The 14,683-nt window shown below is 54.1% G+C and overlaps 5 protein-coding genes across 5 annotated transcripts; 2 read left to right on the top strand and 3 right to left on the bottom strand.

The window, feature by feature from the left end:
* Positions 1-1,356: 1,356 nt before the first annotated feature.
* On the top strand, positions 1,357-2,598 carry BBK36DRAFT_1156973 (FAD dependent oxidoreductase-like protein; the record flags this gene model as incomplete). The annotated part of the gene is made up of 3 exons (XM_024893969.1): positions 1,357-1,379; positions 1,439-2,046; positions 2,150-2,598. The coding sequence occupies 3 exons, from the start codon at positions 1,357-1,359 to the stop codon at positions 2,596-2,598; spliced, it is 1,080 nt and encodes a 359-aa protein (XP_024752043.1).
* A 265-nt stretch (positions 2,599-2,863) lies between these two features.
* On the bottom strand, positions 2,864-3,497 carry BBK36DRAFT_2093 (hypothetical protein; the record flags this gene model as incomplete). Its single annotated transcript, XM_024897905.1, has 2 exons — positions 2,864-3,177; positions 3,353-3,497. 2 exons carry the CDS (start codon positions 3,495-3,497, stop codon positions 2,864-2,866), a joined length of 459 nt encoding a protein of 152 aa, XP_024752042.1.
* Positions 3,498-4,058: 561 nt separating this feature from the next.
* Positions 4,059-5,045, bottom strand: BBK36DRAFT_1096991 (G-protein coupled receptor protein; the record flags this gene model as incomplete). Its single annotated transcript, XM_024889097.1, has 3 exons — positions 4,059-4,461; positions 4,520-4,824; positions 4,884-5,045. Coding segments are annotated over 3 exons (870 nt in total), but the record flags the coding sequence as incomplete, so codon positions are not given.
* Positions 5,046-7,293: 2,248 nt separating this feature from the next.
* BBK36DRAFT_1166612 (xylitol dehydrogenase) lies at positions 7,294-8,503 on the bottom strand (the record flags this gene model as incomplete). The annotated part of the gene is made up of 2 exons (XM_024894939.1): positions 7,294-8,349; positions 8,468-8,503. The coding sequence occupies 2 exons, from the start codon at positions 8,501-8,503 to the stop codon at positions 7,294-7,296; spliced, it is 1,092 nt and encodes a 363-aa protein (XP_024752040.1).
* Positions 8,504-12,467: 3,964 nt separating this feature from the next.
* BBK36DRAFT_1166611 (hypothetical protein) lies at positions 12,468-14,351 on the top strand (the record flags this gene model as incomplete). The annotated part of the gene is made up of 2 exons (XM_024894938.1): positions 12,468-12,615; positions 12,676-14,351. 2 exons carry the CDS (start codon positions 12,468-12,470, stop codon positions 14,349-14,351), a joined length of 1,824 nt encoding a protein of 607 aa, XP_024752039.1.
* Between the last annotated feature and the right edge of the window lie 332 nt (positions 14,352-14,683).

Here is a 14,683-nt window from a genome sequence, read left to right as displayed (position 1 = left end):
AGCCTTCGGAGGTTGGGCATCACCAGTTTTGGCGGGTCGTGTAAGCTGCTGGCAAGCGATGTAAGACCGTATATAGCGTCGCTTTCTTCTTTCGTCTCTACGCAGTAAACTCACCCAATAAGTTTATCTTTTAGACGCGCCCTTCGTATGTCCGATCTCCAGGAGGCGAAAGTTCCACATAAGCAACGGGAAGTGACAGCAGACAGCTCGTTTGGCTCGTCAAGCAGTGACCCGATATGGACAGGCTGTGGGCCAGAGTTCGGTGGCTGATGGGCCTTTGACAAAAGGACAAGCCGGCTGGCACTTGTTGGTAGTAATCACAATGTGATGGAGTGACAAATCAATTGGATGGTGTTCACTGCAAGATACGAAGCTGCACGAAAGATGTTGATTGACAGATATCGCGGGAAGGAGACGGAGGTTGTCATCTTCCACGTGATCTCATGAGGAGCTTGGAAAGGAAGCTGCCATCGGAACAGAGGTGTGACTTCCATGGGACATGCCTTCAGGCTGATAAGAGGTATCGGTGGAATAACTCATGCCTGACTGCTACTGCAATACAAAGTTCAGGATGGAGTGTATGAGTGCCAAGGGACATTTGAAGATGGCTCTGTGCAGTGCTTGCCTTGTGATCCTTCAAACACCTTGATAGCCCTACAAGGACAAGCGATGGCCCGTCTTTCCACGGCACCCAAGATGAACTAGTCTCTTTGGATGACCACCAGGTCTGGATCTGCATGTCTCTACGGCTCTCCCTATGCTATCATCCAACAGTGCGTATGTGGTTCAGCCGTATGGGGCTCTAGAATCAACTGCACCGTTGACTCCCCCAACACTCACCAAGGCGCCACTTACACAGGCGCCTTTCCCAAGCCCAAAATCAGCCTCACCCGCAACGACCCTCCTCCCTTCCAAACACATCTGCACAAGGCTAATATGCAAGAGAATCCAATAGTCTATGCTGTTCCTCTCAGCTTCTGAACAGCTGCATACCTTCACGACACCCTTTTTCTTGCTGATGCTCTTCCCCACTGAGGCCGATGATTGGCCGCCTCAGCTCCCCGGTTTTGCCCAACTCCGCACTCACAAGCGGCCGAGGGTCGGAGGCCGGTTCTCCGAAGAGGCAGTTTCGGAGGGCGCGTTGCATGACGAACTTGGATTCTTGGATCGAGGTTCTGTGTGTAACACGCTGTATTTGGGTGTGATGTCGAAGAGGGATGGATGAGGCTCTTATGAACCTGTTATATACCTTATAGAGGATCTATTTGCTGGTTTACAAGATTCAGTGTTGGAACTATAGCCCTCTTGACGCTGCTATAGGCATCTACTATACACCAGCCATCAACTTACAACACCATGTCCAACATCATCGTCATCGGGTAAGTCCCTTCTCATCCCTCATCCAGACATCATGCCTCAACTCGTCCAACCCCCTCAGAGCCGGCGTAATCGGCCTCAGCGCCGCCCTCCGCCTCCAACAAGCCGGCCACGCCGTCACCATCATCGCAAGGGACTTCCCAACGCCCTTCGAGGCCGCCGACAAGCGCGCCCTCATCAACTACACCTCGCAATGGGGCGGCGCGCACAACCGCTGGGTCCTGCCCACAAACCCCGGCGAGCAGCGCGAGCACGGCTTCTCGCTCGTGACGTATCGCCACATGGAGGCCACGGCGGCCGGGTTCCCCGAGGCGGGCATCACGTTCATGAAGGGCATCGAGTACTTTGAGAACCCGCCGCCCGTGAATCGGGACTTGACGGTGGAAAAGGCGCTGCAGCTGGGACTCGCGGATTTCAAGCTGCTAGGCAAGGGCGACTTTCCGGATGACAAGGTTGCTTGGGGGTGTGAGTATAAGACGTGGTGCGTGAATCCCATGGTGTACTGCTCGTTTCTGCTCCGCCGCTTTCACATCCTCGGCGGGAAAGCCATACAGATGGAACTGCGCAACTTGAACGAAGCGTTCCTCATCAGGAACGTGCCGGGAGTTAAGATTGTCGTGAACTGCTCCGGCGCGGGCTTCAACGACCCAGCCGTGTTTCCCACACGAGGTAAGCTATCAGACTCATGTTTACCTGATACATACATCTCAGGGAATCGAAATCGAATGATGGGACGTCGTATGTCGTGAGTTGACACAATTACTCCCCTTAGGACAAACTTGTCTCGTCGCAAACCCCTGCGATGCCACAGTCACCCGCCAAAACGCAGACGGATCCTGGACCTTTTGCGTCCCGCGAAACTTCCACGGCGGCACCGTCATCGGCGGGACAAAGGAGCCCGACGACTGGGACCCGGAGCCGAGGCCAGAGACGCGCGCCCGCCTCCTGTCTGCCTTTGCAGCGACGTATCCCCCCATCGTGGCCGACGGGCCCCTGAAGCCGCTGGGCGACATTGTCGGGCGGAGGCCGACCCGCAGGGGCGGGATCCGGCTGGAGAGGGAGGACATTCCGGCCGGTGAGATCAAGGGCCTGGATGATGGCGAGGCGAGACTGGTTGTGCATGCGTATGGCCTTGGGGGTAGGGGGTTTGAGCTTTCGTGGGGTGTTGCGGAGGAAGTGATGGAGCTTGTCAAGCAGCGAGTTTCTAATAGTCGTCTATAAACCGGCCGCTGCGCTACCCAAGAAGCAGCCTTGCCCCCTTTTCTCCCTTTCTTGACATCTTCGTATCGTACAAGTTCCCGTCTTCCGAGTGTATCTATATTTATACATGACTCCCTTCCTCTCCAACGTGGTACTCAAACATGGAATCCCATCAAGGGTCTTTGATCAAAGCAAATTGCCCTCCCTGCGCCAACAAAAAGAAACGCCAACGAACCATGAATATGTGTGAACTTCCATTCCCCAATCCCCGACGATAGAGTCAGTCTCACTTGGCGCTGCCTTCGGGTCTTAGAGGAGGCAGCTTTTCTCCCCTCTTCTCCATCTCTTTGTGCCTCGACAACCTGACTTCCTCCGGCAGCCCCCACCACTCGCGCATAAACTCTTCTTGCGCCGCGGCCATCTTGGCTTTCCTCTCGCGCTGCCGCTGTCGCTCCAGTCGTAGCGCGAACCACTCCTCTCGCGCGGCGTCTTGTTCTTCTTGCGTTGCCTTGGCCTTCATGCAGGCGTTCATGGCGGTGTGTTCGGCTCGGCAGGCGAATGTGACGCTGAACGTTCGGCCGAGAGCGCAGTTGGCGAAGGCTAATTTTTGGGGGGTTCGTCAGTTTCTTTAGCAAAGACTTTCTATGACAGCTCCAACGAGGAGAGGAGGGGGAGGAAGTGAGGGGGATTCAATGGACCGCTTTCATATGATTGCCTTCCAAGACAAGCAAGCCAGCCCAGATAAAGCAGCAGCAATCAATGCGATTCGCCTTACCTTTGATTTCCTCGGCGCATGCCTTGCGCACCCGGGCATAGTATATATCTCGGACCTGCGACTCCTGCGAAGCCGACAAGGGCAGCGGGTTCCGCGACGGGACGCCGAGCCGCGGTTTGGGAACGTCGGGGGATTCTGCGGCCATCGTGGCCATTGAGCTGTCGCAGTTTCTGTTGTTTTGCGACGGTTTTATCTAAAAGACTAAAAGAGCGCTGAGTGAAGCAGTTGTTTTTCGTTGCTGTCTCGAGAGTGCCTAGACGGCGGTGGGTTTTCGTACGATGGAGGGCCGGTCGATTCTGAAGCTTGAGCGGATCTTTGGAGTGGTAATCCGTCAAATGGGTTTGAGCTGGGCCGATCCGGCGGCAGAAACATCCACCGCCTGCCTTCTTTGACTTACAGCAAACAGTGATGTACTCACTCCGGATTCCTTCTCTGTTCCCTTCTTCTTCTTCTTCACGCACACATATTTTACGATATTGTGCAAAAGTTTTAAAGGCAATCGCATTTTGACTGCTCATTGCAGCCGCCAGTGCTTTGTGATATATAATAGGTATCTACCGTTGTTTCATCCAGTTCATTACTTATAGCCAACCATTACCCCATGGGATATCCATAAAATCATTGCGCCCCGCACATCTGTCAATTCAACTTCTTTCACCTCTCCTCCAGCTCCGACATTTTCTACTTATATCTTGAATCAAGGAGCCTGATAGGGAGCCTGCTGGGGAGGAGGCGAGGTTGTGTGGTGGGAAGGTGCCTCGTGGTACTGCTGAGGGGGATACTGGCCATATGTCTGCGGGTCCTGGGGAGGAGGAGAGTAGGCAGTCGACGGCTGGTAGGGAGACTGAGCCGGCGGGTAAGGGCTGGTGGTCTGAGGAGGATACTGGTCCTGCGGGTATTGACCTTGCGGGGGGTATTGGTTGTTGGGCTGGGCAGTGTTCTGCGGCGGGATGAGCGTCTGCTGCTGCTGCTGAGCCTGGTCCTGCTTGGGCTCCATGACGAAGGTCTGCTGGGTAGGCGCGGTTTCAGTGTCGAACAGGAAGCGGCCTTCCTTGCGGCCCTTGAGGAAGCTATGCAGAGTCCAGGCAAAGCTGGCGATAAAGAGAAGCCTATCGCATCGGGGTCAGCTACAGCGGACGATCCAGACCCAACTTCTTTTGAACTCACCAGACCAAGGCGCCAAGGCCCGCGATGGCAGCGAGCATGTCACCACCGGATTTGAAGAGGATGACGTCGCGCTTCTTGAAGCATGTCTTGCTATTGAAGAGGCTGCCATCGTCGAAACATCCGTCAACGGTGACGTTGAAGACGAACTTGGCGCGCCTGGCAGCGACAGCGGCAAAGGTTGCCAGCCAGAGGATCATCATGACACCGTCGAGGACGATGACGGCAACGACGTGGTAGATCTGGTGGAGCGTTGACACTCTTTCGCTCAGGATGGCGTACAAGACAACGAGCCAAGTGATGATGGCCTGTCTCGGTGTTAATTAGGTTGTCTTGGGACGATACATGCAAAGAGGCATTCGCTTACAATGGCCAGAGCGAGGCCTTCTTCGTCGAGGTACGCATCGTGCATCAACCGAGCAGCCAGGGCAAGGATGACGAGGGAGATGAGGATCTGGAAGATGCGGACGACGAAGACCCAAATGGGCGTGACCAGAATATGGTCGGGTTTTCCTTCAGGCTGCTGCATAATGGGCGAGTTGCTTGCGTGTAAGCCAGTTCTCGTGTGTATCTCCTTGGATGCTCCTCAACGTCTGATACGGTACGAGCTACAGGGAGACTTGTCAGCCCGTCTTATACAAGTCGAGGCAAGGCAAAAGAAATGAGTTGAACAACACAGCCGAGGGACCAAGGCACGACGCCGGCAGCAGGGCGGCACAGCATTCTTATTGCTGGCCGCCCGTCGCCCATCGTCAAGCTCGCTAGGGCTGTAGCAAGCATACAAGCGTCTGCTAATAGTAGCAACAGCATCTCTTCGTCCTCCGCCACCGGCACGTCTCTCAGCCTAGCAGCAGTCGGTGAGGCAGACTGCCGGCCCCATCACGCCCTTCGTCTGCATCGCCTATCAAAGATTTCGCAGTGTCTGCCCGCGCCAGCGACGCGACTAGCTGCCTTGGTGCCCCCCTCTCGGGTTCAGCCGCAGCCCAGGGTGGTCGTTTAGGTCTCGCTGCGTTGTTTGTCACTTTTTGGCCAGGCACATAGGATCAGGGACTGGGGGACTTGTCGAATCGCTAGCCGGTGCGGCTGTGGCAGCCCAAGAGGCGGTTTGATGGCGTTCTGGACCCGCAATGCTCGAGATTCCCCAAGATGCATTGATGGGAGGATTGGTGATGCGGAGCTGCAAACGAGGGTTCCGAAGGCCTTGCTCGCGTCGGTGCAACGACACGGAGAGAAGGGTGTGAGTGGGCATGGAACGGCAAATACAAGTGGTGCTGCATGCACGAATACTGCGTACAAGAGAAATCAAAGCCATCAGGCAGGCCGGGGTGGGCTGGGTTGGCACTTGTGGCTTGCATGAGAAGCTGGATGATTTTGATGAGGTTGTAAGCCCACGGTCTAAGTCGGCTACTATTGGCGCTGTATGCGCATATCTCATGTACATCCCGCCAACGATTTGTCGCTTCCGACAGGCGGATCCGCGGAGTCGATTCCCTGGTGGAAGCAAGCCTCGTGGGAAGGATGAGACTATCGACTGTCAATTATCAAGAAAAAAAGAAAAAGGCGAAATACCTAAAATGATGATTGGCACAACTGACGGCATAGCAGCCAGGGTCTTTGAATGTACTACCAGCACGAAGTATACTACTATGTAGTAGTACATGCACATGCAGGCCTGAACCCTTTTTCGCCTTTGAACGCTCCCTTGCATGGACGCAGCAGCTTAAGCTGAAAGCGTGTCCATGTTGCGCGTGCTACCATGTGATCGTACGAGCGTCTAGATGGAGTCCCCTTGCATGCAAGGCGCCGTGGCTGTACTTTGTGCTACAGCTCCTCAACACGCTCTAATCTCCACCATTTCTCCATGTTCTATATATACCCAAGGTAAGATACAGGCAGACAGACAGACCAAGACACATGCAGACGGATAGACAAACTTGGCAGCTCGTGAGAGAATCCACAACAGAGATCGATTAAGTTTGGATAACCTTGAAAAAAGCCCTTCCCGAAACGCAGCAAGATCGGCGCCCGTGCGGGATTGGTTCCGCTGTCATTACGTAGGTAGTAGCTCCAAGGTTCTCTCCGTCAGCACTTCATTTTGGCACAGATTGACTTTTTACCTAGTATTTCGATCGTATAATAGACGTAGAAGAGGTGCAAGGATGCATTATTACTACAGAGAGATGAAGAGATATGGAGAGAGAGATTGGGTTGTTCAACAAGGGGATCTGCCGCGGAAAAGGTGCTTGGTGTGTGTGACTCAACCTGATGCATTCTGCTCAACAACAAACTTGATTTAAACCTCAGCCTCACTTTTTCTTTCCCAGTACTCTAGCGCCCTTGGCCCGTCTTTGTGCCATCAGGCCGTTCGCTTAAACCGATCCAGGCCGTGTTACTGGACGATATCCTGCGGCATCTTATCACGAGCATCATCTCTTCCATGTCCGTGTCGATCAATTGATCAAGGCGTGTGGACGGAGCAGCCCAGGGCGCGTGTTTCCGTGTGACTGGCAGGCCGTTCAGCTGCGCATCCACAGCCCGTAGAGCCTCAATTCTGGGGGTTTCTGCTGGCCGCCACATCCGCTTCCCCATCACAAGGGTCGCCGCGCGCCCTTTTGCTAAATATCCCTTGCTGGCAAGATCCTTGCTCCATTCATATTCACATCATTTCCTCGCTGTCCTTGTTGAAGCTTTTGAACTTTTTTGGAATTTGTTTCGCTATTCTTTTTACATTATGCGTGTATACAGGGCGTAAATCACAAGCCTGGCGAGATCCTCACTCACACCTTCTCGTTGGGTCCGGCAATGAGAATTTTGATGGCCTCTCCAGACTTGACCTTCTGGAACGCCTCCTCCGCCTGCTTGAAGCTGACAATGCCCGTAATCAGCTTCTTCACATCCACCCGCCCCGTCCGGACCAGCTCGACAGCAAGCTCGTAGTCTCCGGCGCCGTAGCGGAACGATCCCCTGGCCGTCACCTCCTTGAGGCACATGGCCATGATCGGGAAGTTGATGTCGCTCTTGCCCATGCCGCCCTGGACGTACGTGCCGCCCATGCGCACGACGTGAATGCTCGTCTGGATCGACGGCTCCGCGCCGCTGGCGTCAATCACGACGTCGGCGCCGCCGGGCAGCTCCGCCAGCTCCTTGATGGCCCTTGCGTTCTCCTCGGGCGAGACGCGCTGGGAGACGTACGTGTGCGTCGAGCTGAAGTCGCGCGCAAAGTCCAGCTTGGACTGCACGATGTCGACGCTGACGATCTTGGTGGCGCCGTAGGACTTGGCCACGGCGGCGCACAGCAGGCCGACGGGGCCCGCGCCCATGACGACGACGGACTGGCCCGGCTGGATGCGGGCCTGCTTGACGATGTGGACGGCCACGGCCAGCGGCTCGATCAGCGCGCCCTCCTGCAGCGAGACGTTGTCCGGCAGCTTGTAGCAGAAGTCGGCCGGCGCCGCCCACAGGCCCGTCAGGGTGCCGTGGTACGGCGGCGTGGCGGCGAAGACCATGTCCGGGCACAGGTTGTACTTGCCGGCGCGGCAGAAGGAGCACCGCCGGCACGGGTAGCCGGGCTCGAGGGCGACGCGGTCGCCGGGCTTGAGGCTCTTGACGGCCGGGCCGACCTCGACGACGGTGCCGGCGGACTCGTGGCCCAGCACCATCGGGTCCTTGACCACGAAGTGGCCGATGGCGCCGTGCACCCAGTAGTGCACGTCGGAGCCGCAGATGCCCGTGTAGTTGACGGCGACGAGGACGTCGTTGGGGTCCGCGATGGTCGGCTTGGGCCGCTCCTCAAAGGTGACGTCGCCGGGCTTGTTCAGGACGAAGGAGAGGTTCTGTTATTCTCGCGCCGAGGGGGCCAAGTCAGCTCCAGATTCTCAATCTCTAGTCTCTCTCTCACACCTCTCTCTCTCAAGACCACCATTCGCCTCTCCATTGAGGGAATCCTCTTACGCTGATCGCATCCTTGTTGATCGTTTGTGTCGCCATCTTCGAAACTGTAGAACGGTTGTTCAAAGCCAAGTCCAATCGACGCTTTTTGGCGGGGTGATGTCTGGTCTCAGCTGTCACAATGACGACGTGAAGAAGCAAGAGATGGACAAGAAAGCAGACTGAGAAAAGAAGGGAACAATCTTCCCAAGACCAAGATGGCAAATCCCATTATATACTCCATCCCTCCATCCCCGCATTGGGTATTTCAGCCATGGTATGACAATTTCCATCCGCGAAAACGAGTTTCTTCCCAACGCCGCCGAACCGTCGCCCCACGATAGCTCATTGGAGAGAAGCCTAACAAGCTCCCACGTCGTCCATGGAGATACTCAGAAGGGAACCCCCGCGCCTGGTGCTGCTACTCTGCGCGCCTAAGACTTTTGGCAGAGGGCCCAGGTTCCTGGGCTGGGCTCGATGAAGTTCTAGGGAAGCGATTTGCCGTGGCAGCCCACAATTATAAGAGGACCAATGGCAATTTAACCGGCGACAATAACCGCGCCAATGGGAGAAGTGCTGGACAATTGCTGGAGGTTATGGTGACCTGCGGTTTCGGCTTTTCGATGGGCCTTTCGTTCGTTTGATTGATGTCAGGCAGACAGACAGACTATCGATATTTTCAACCCACGTGCTGTATCATGTATGTGACGAGCCCGAAGAGTCGTCATCTAGGACGGCATGCACATGGATTCTGCATACCCGACTTACAGATTCCATCGAAGAAGTTCTGCGCCACTGGTTTGCACACGAATACCCCGAGGCATTCCGAGTGCTAGAGAGGAGCGAAGAGGCAGCGCCAATCCCGCTTACCCTGGAGCAAGTGAAATAACCTGATCAGGCCACTGGATATCATTATGAAAGAAGGTAGTGTTGTCCGGAAGACAGCGTTTGTACGAATATTATGATATCTCATCAATGGCGTTGTCAGAAATTTTGTATTAAAGATCCTGCAGCTGTCCGTTTACGTACATCAAGATACCCATGAAGGCAACAACTACTAGAGCACTTACACCAGCTGCATCTTTATACAAACGAAACTGACGAACTACTTCATTCGATGCTCACCAAAGCTGAATGGCTGAGAATGACCTGGAGGCACTCTTTTGAATTGAGTGTGCAGTGCTGAGTCGCGATGAGGCTTGCCGCTCGCATGTACACACACTCCATGGTTGCTCAGTGCGCCTTTTCGCTCCCAAGTATTAATATTAATACCTTAGGCATGCTTCAATCGGCCGGGTATCTCCAATGTCTTATAAAAACTCTCACATCGAAGAACTCCTTTAGGACTCATCCGAGACCGTGACTTTTCACGATTTCTAAGATGCCTCTCGAATCCTTGAACTTCCGCAGTCTCCAAGTCATCGCCCGGCTTTGGGGTTTCTCGATCGCTTTCGTCTCCTGGCACATATACCTACTACTCCCTTAGATAGCTGATATATCCAGGTAGATATATATGCCATGAAAAGTGGTTGCTACTCTCCTGTTAATGCCTCGTTGCGGCAAGCCTTGCAGCAAGTACATAAGCGCATTGATGCCCAACGCCCGGCTACAGACTCTTTCCCTGATCCATCGCTCCCCCTCTTTCTTGCCTGTGTGTTTAACAGATATAGTTCTTCCTCGATTACTGCTTCTCAGGAATGCCAGAGATCATCGATAACGGATACTGCACTCCCGTCTGACGCCGCATCATGGCACAGGGAAGTAGAGCATGCCTTCAAGAAACTGGGAAACAGACCCAAGAAGGCGTCTGGGTCCAAGGTGAAATACAGGGACTGGCCTCATCTCAGGATCATCCAGAAGATCTCCGAGGAAAAGACCCGTGGTCAAAAACGCTGTTTTGCGGCCATCTAAAGGGTGCCTCCGGCGATGACCCCGAACGAAAACGTCAACCGTCTATTCTGGACAGATTGAGACCAAATACTCTCATCAGCAATAAAAAGCCGAGTGTTTAGGGGAACATCCCACCTGGGCTAGTAACATTAACGCGTAACAAAGAGGCAACCTTCAAATCTCTTTGCAAGGCTTCGCATTGTCGATATGGTGAATCAGAGAAACCTGTAACTTCATGGGCGCTGCCATCATCCATGTAACATGACGAGGGCGTCGTCTCGTATGCTGCCATCACCTGTCTGAAACGCCAGCTGACGAGAGGCTCGTATACGGAATGTTTGTTATCGGTGTACATCTGCAATAGATCGAGCCTCTGTCTCATGGAAGCTCAACACCAAGACCTAGGATAACATGAGCTATGATGCCACCTGTGTATACTACATGCTTCGCGGTTGCTTTCCGGACATGTGTGATGCTCGAGCCAAGGACGCAGGGCGATATTGCAGCGCAAAACCGTCAGAGCCAATGGCAGTCCATTTCTCGAGAGACGAACATCAGGCGCAAATGTATCGTAGGTGATGATGACGGCGTGGGGAATCGATGGATCACGGCTATCTTTGCTTCTGCCTTTGTGAACGAGGGCACGGTCAAGTTCGAATTGATGAAGCTTCTTTGCCCGACCTCTGTGAGCCTTCTCGCGTAGCATAGCTTGCGTTGAATTGTCCATTGTTGAACTGGCACACGAGAGAAGTTAATGTCTTCAACTTATTGAGGAACGCAATATTGCTGGGACGTTGGTTCCTACTGGTACTGGTCATAAATCCGCCATGGGTTGCCTTCCTCAGTCTGTCCTTGCAAGCATTTGGTCATACCCAAAGGAAATCGACATAGTGGTGTTCATGGCGGATATATCGTTGTCAAGCAAGTTGCTCTGCCGTGATTGTCAGATTTACCGCTTGGAAAGTCATCCATGGCAAGATCTTGTAAGTGGAAGGAGGGATTGATGCCAGATCAGACACGAAACTAGCAGGCGGGGCCCTTCCCGAATCTCAACCTGCATTAGGCGGGTACTTGCTGGGATCACTTACCTTAGCTATAAGCGTAAGTAGCGGGGTAGCGCTGCCTGGTTGTTTCAGATTCCTGGAAGGAATCACCATGTGTCAAGACCAACAAATTGCAATAGAAGGCGCAGAGAAGGGTGCTTTCCCCGATGAACCGCGCCGAAAACTTTGATAATTGAATCGCGACTTGAATGAGATTTTCTGACCTTTCATCACCAATCTCGTCTCCTCTCGAAATCTCTGTGCTCCCCCGTCTTATGAATCCAATTGCAGTGCGATGACTTTTACAGGTCAATCTCCAAAAATTAAGCGCCCTTGCTGCCGCGACCAACATCCTCCGGCCTATCACAAAGCCTCTCCGATGCGACCAGACGCGATGCCCTAGGCCCTTTGCGCGGCCTATGGCGTTCGTCCAGTGCCTCCAAACTTCAACCCACCCCTGCATTTCCAGCGCTTAACAACACCGATGCAGTGTGATGCGGCCTCTTATTGGCCTGCGGGAAACCGATGGCGCCCACCCTTCAAGATCCAAGTGCTATTTTGAGACACAGACTCGATGGAGAATCACCCATTCGCTCTCTTTGTTCGGCGCGCCGTGTGCCTTTGTCCCTTTACTCCGGCCGCGATCCTCATGCCGACTCGACCAGCCAAAGGCGCTTAATCCACTGATTTTGATGGCGGCATCATCAAGCCAACTGGTTGGGTCGCCGACCTCCTCCCCACCCTCTTCACAAGGCTGACCTTCCCAGATAAAGAATGCTCGTCTTTAATTGTTATATCTGCGCTTGCAGCGCTCTTCTTCCTCCTGCCCTCGCGAGGTGCTCATTCTGCCGTTGTTCTGGGTTGTGTCTGCTCTGCTGGTATCAAGATGCGGCGCTCGACCAACAGACAATGAAGCCGTAGCATCCGTCAACGTTGCTTTTACATTTGGATACCCTTGGTGTTTGTTTCTGCCTTTTGCCAATGCTCTGCTGCTCCACCTCGATACCATCCCCGGCCGCTTCCGTGAAGAAGGCCAATTTGCCTGGTGTGGGTGAAAAGCGTGTATAGATACACGGTTTTCTGCTTGAGCCATGGCTTCACATCAACGATCTGGCAGCGCCAGTTTCTCGCTCTTCCCTAGCCCCAACTTTTCCAAACCTCATCCGGTGGTACGCACCCGTCGCTCTGAATCCCACGAACGTCGAGCGGCCACGCCGCAACAGCAAACCCAGGATAGTCGTGCTACAACACCAGTTGGCTCGCCCTCGCCAGCGCCTGCTCCTGCCCCTGCTCCTGCAGTATCTCCCTCTCCAAATGGCCGACAGACACCTCAACAGAGGGCACACACTCCTCTCGAATTCAACCCTCCGCTCCAGGAAGTATCAGAGGCGGCTTCGGATCATGAGGCTATACCACCGGCGATTGTGGAAGATGAGCAGCCCGATGGCCCTGGCGTGGGACCCAGTCGCCCTGCTCGAGTTCAACAGCCCCGATTGACTCTTGAAGTTCCCAGACCAACGGGTGCTACGTTTGCACCACCTCAGGTGTTCGCCAGCAATAACATCGTGGACCAGCCCAGGAACTCCATCGCCAAGCCCCCCCTGTTCTTCGAAGCCCCCCCAACTCATGAGCAGCCGCCTGCCTTGCGATCTATGTTCCCGACGTATAATCCCGAACTGCCCTTGGACCAACAAAATTATGGCCCGCTTCGATCACATCCGCCGGGAGTGCCCCGGGCTGTTGTCAGCCGCCAGAGTTACCTCGAAGACCCCGACGCAGCACCGGAGCATCCTGCTGTCCGTGATCCTGGCTTCAGAGTCCCTACCCGCTCTCAAAATCCTCCAATCATTCCTGCCATATGCACGACTGAGCAGCTCCAGGATCTTTGGAAAGTCACAAACGGCTGGAAAGCATCCTTCTCCGAGGGACGCGTTTACTGCCTGAAGTTGACGCAGCAGAAAGATGCCCCCGTATACACACTCTCCTCGACTTCACAACCCTTCTATAACCTCCGTCTGGATCCCACATCTGCCTCAGCCTACGTGTCGCTGACCAGGTACGATCCAAGCAAGGTTTACAAAGCCCCTAAGCAGACGCCGCCTTCCGCGGCAAGCATTTTGAATCATGTCATGGGGGGCAACAGTCGAGCTTCGGATGGAAAGTATTGGCAAGAGGCATTGAATACAACCCTAGAAGAAGAATCCAGGAAACACTCCCCAAACGACGGGCTCGCTGCCCTTCTCATGCCTTGCGCGGCAACAAAGATAGCTTTGGATAGGCCGGATGATCCCGCCACGGTCGCGGCTGCAGAGAGGGAGTGCGGCAGGCTTGTATGGGACGACGACAGTTCAAGTTACTACGTGGTGCATCCGGCCCTGGCGACGCCGTTTTGCGTCACAGTTGAACACTGCCCTGCTTGGTCTCGTGTCGAATACACACTGGAACACCACGAGTCACCGCAACACCTCGCCAAACTGACGCGAGATGGTACCGGCACTGGGTGGTTGGAAATTGACACTGGCGTTGCGTCGAAGATTGAGTCATTCTACATTGTCGACGTAGCTGTTACTGCACTGCTTCTTGTCGCCGCTATGGAGGATAGGAGCTCGCCAAACACGGTGATGGAGGCATTCGAGGCACCTCCGGTACCAGAGCCTCCGAGGCCATCAAGGAGCATCAGCAGTGCTCTGAGCCGACATCGTGATAATGACGATGGGAGGAAGAAGAAGGACAAGAAAGACAAGAGGCGAGGGAAGATGGACCAATTCGAAATCGACATCGAAAGCCAAAACGATAGCTTGGGCAAGGACAACAAAAAGACAGCAGGCGAGGACAAGCTGCCCTTTATACTGCGAGTCATTGTCAAGCTGACAAAGGGAGTATTCAACTGCTTTATATGGATACTTACGATTGGGTTTGCATGTGTCAAGGGAGTTTTCAAGGTTCTGTACAAATGCGTGGGATCCAAGTATTAATATGACAATGTGTGATGATTCATGACAACAGGGAGCAATCAGCGAATCCAACTCGAGTGACTTGTGAGCCACTGTGTCGACAACATGAAGTAGATTCGGTGTATAAGGCCACCCCAGAGCTCTATTATTCCCTGAAAATGAGCTAACGATGACTTCTCTGTAACAAGCCGTAAATAACAGAACGCCAAACTGATATCCTTTTTCGGGGCAACTCCACCGATCATGCATCTATGAACCATATCCCTCTCGCAATTGCACAGCAGCACATTAAGAACAGCGGTCATGATCAAAGCATCCTCCAGCTTCTGTCACTCCGCAAGACCTCCCTCCCC

The sequence above is a fragment of the Trichoderma citrinoviride genome (assembly GCF_003025115.1).
Source record: "Trichoderma citrinoviride strain TUCIM 6016 unplaced genomic scaffold BBK36scaffold_3, whole genome shotgun sequence".
Taxonomy (NCBI): domain Eukaryota; kingdom Fungi; phylum Ascomycota; class Sordariomycetes; order Hypocreales; family Hypocreaceae; genus Trichoderma; species Trichoderma citrinoviride.
The sequence above is the reverse complement of the archived record's forward strand: the minus strand, read 5'-3'. Positions and strand labels throughout refer to the sequence as shown.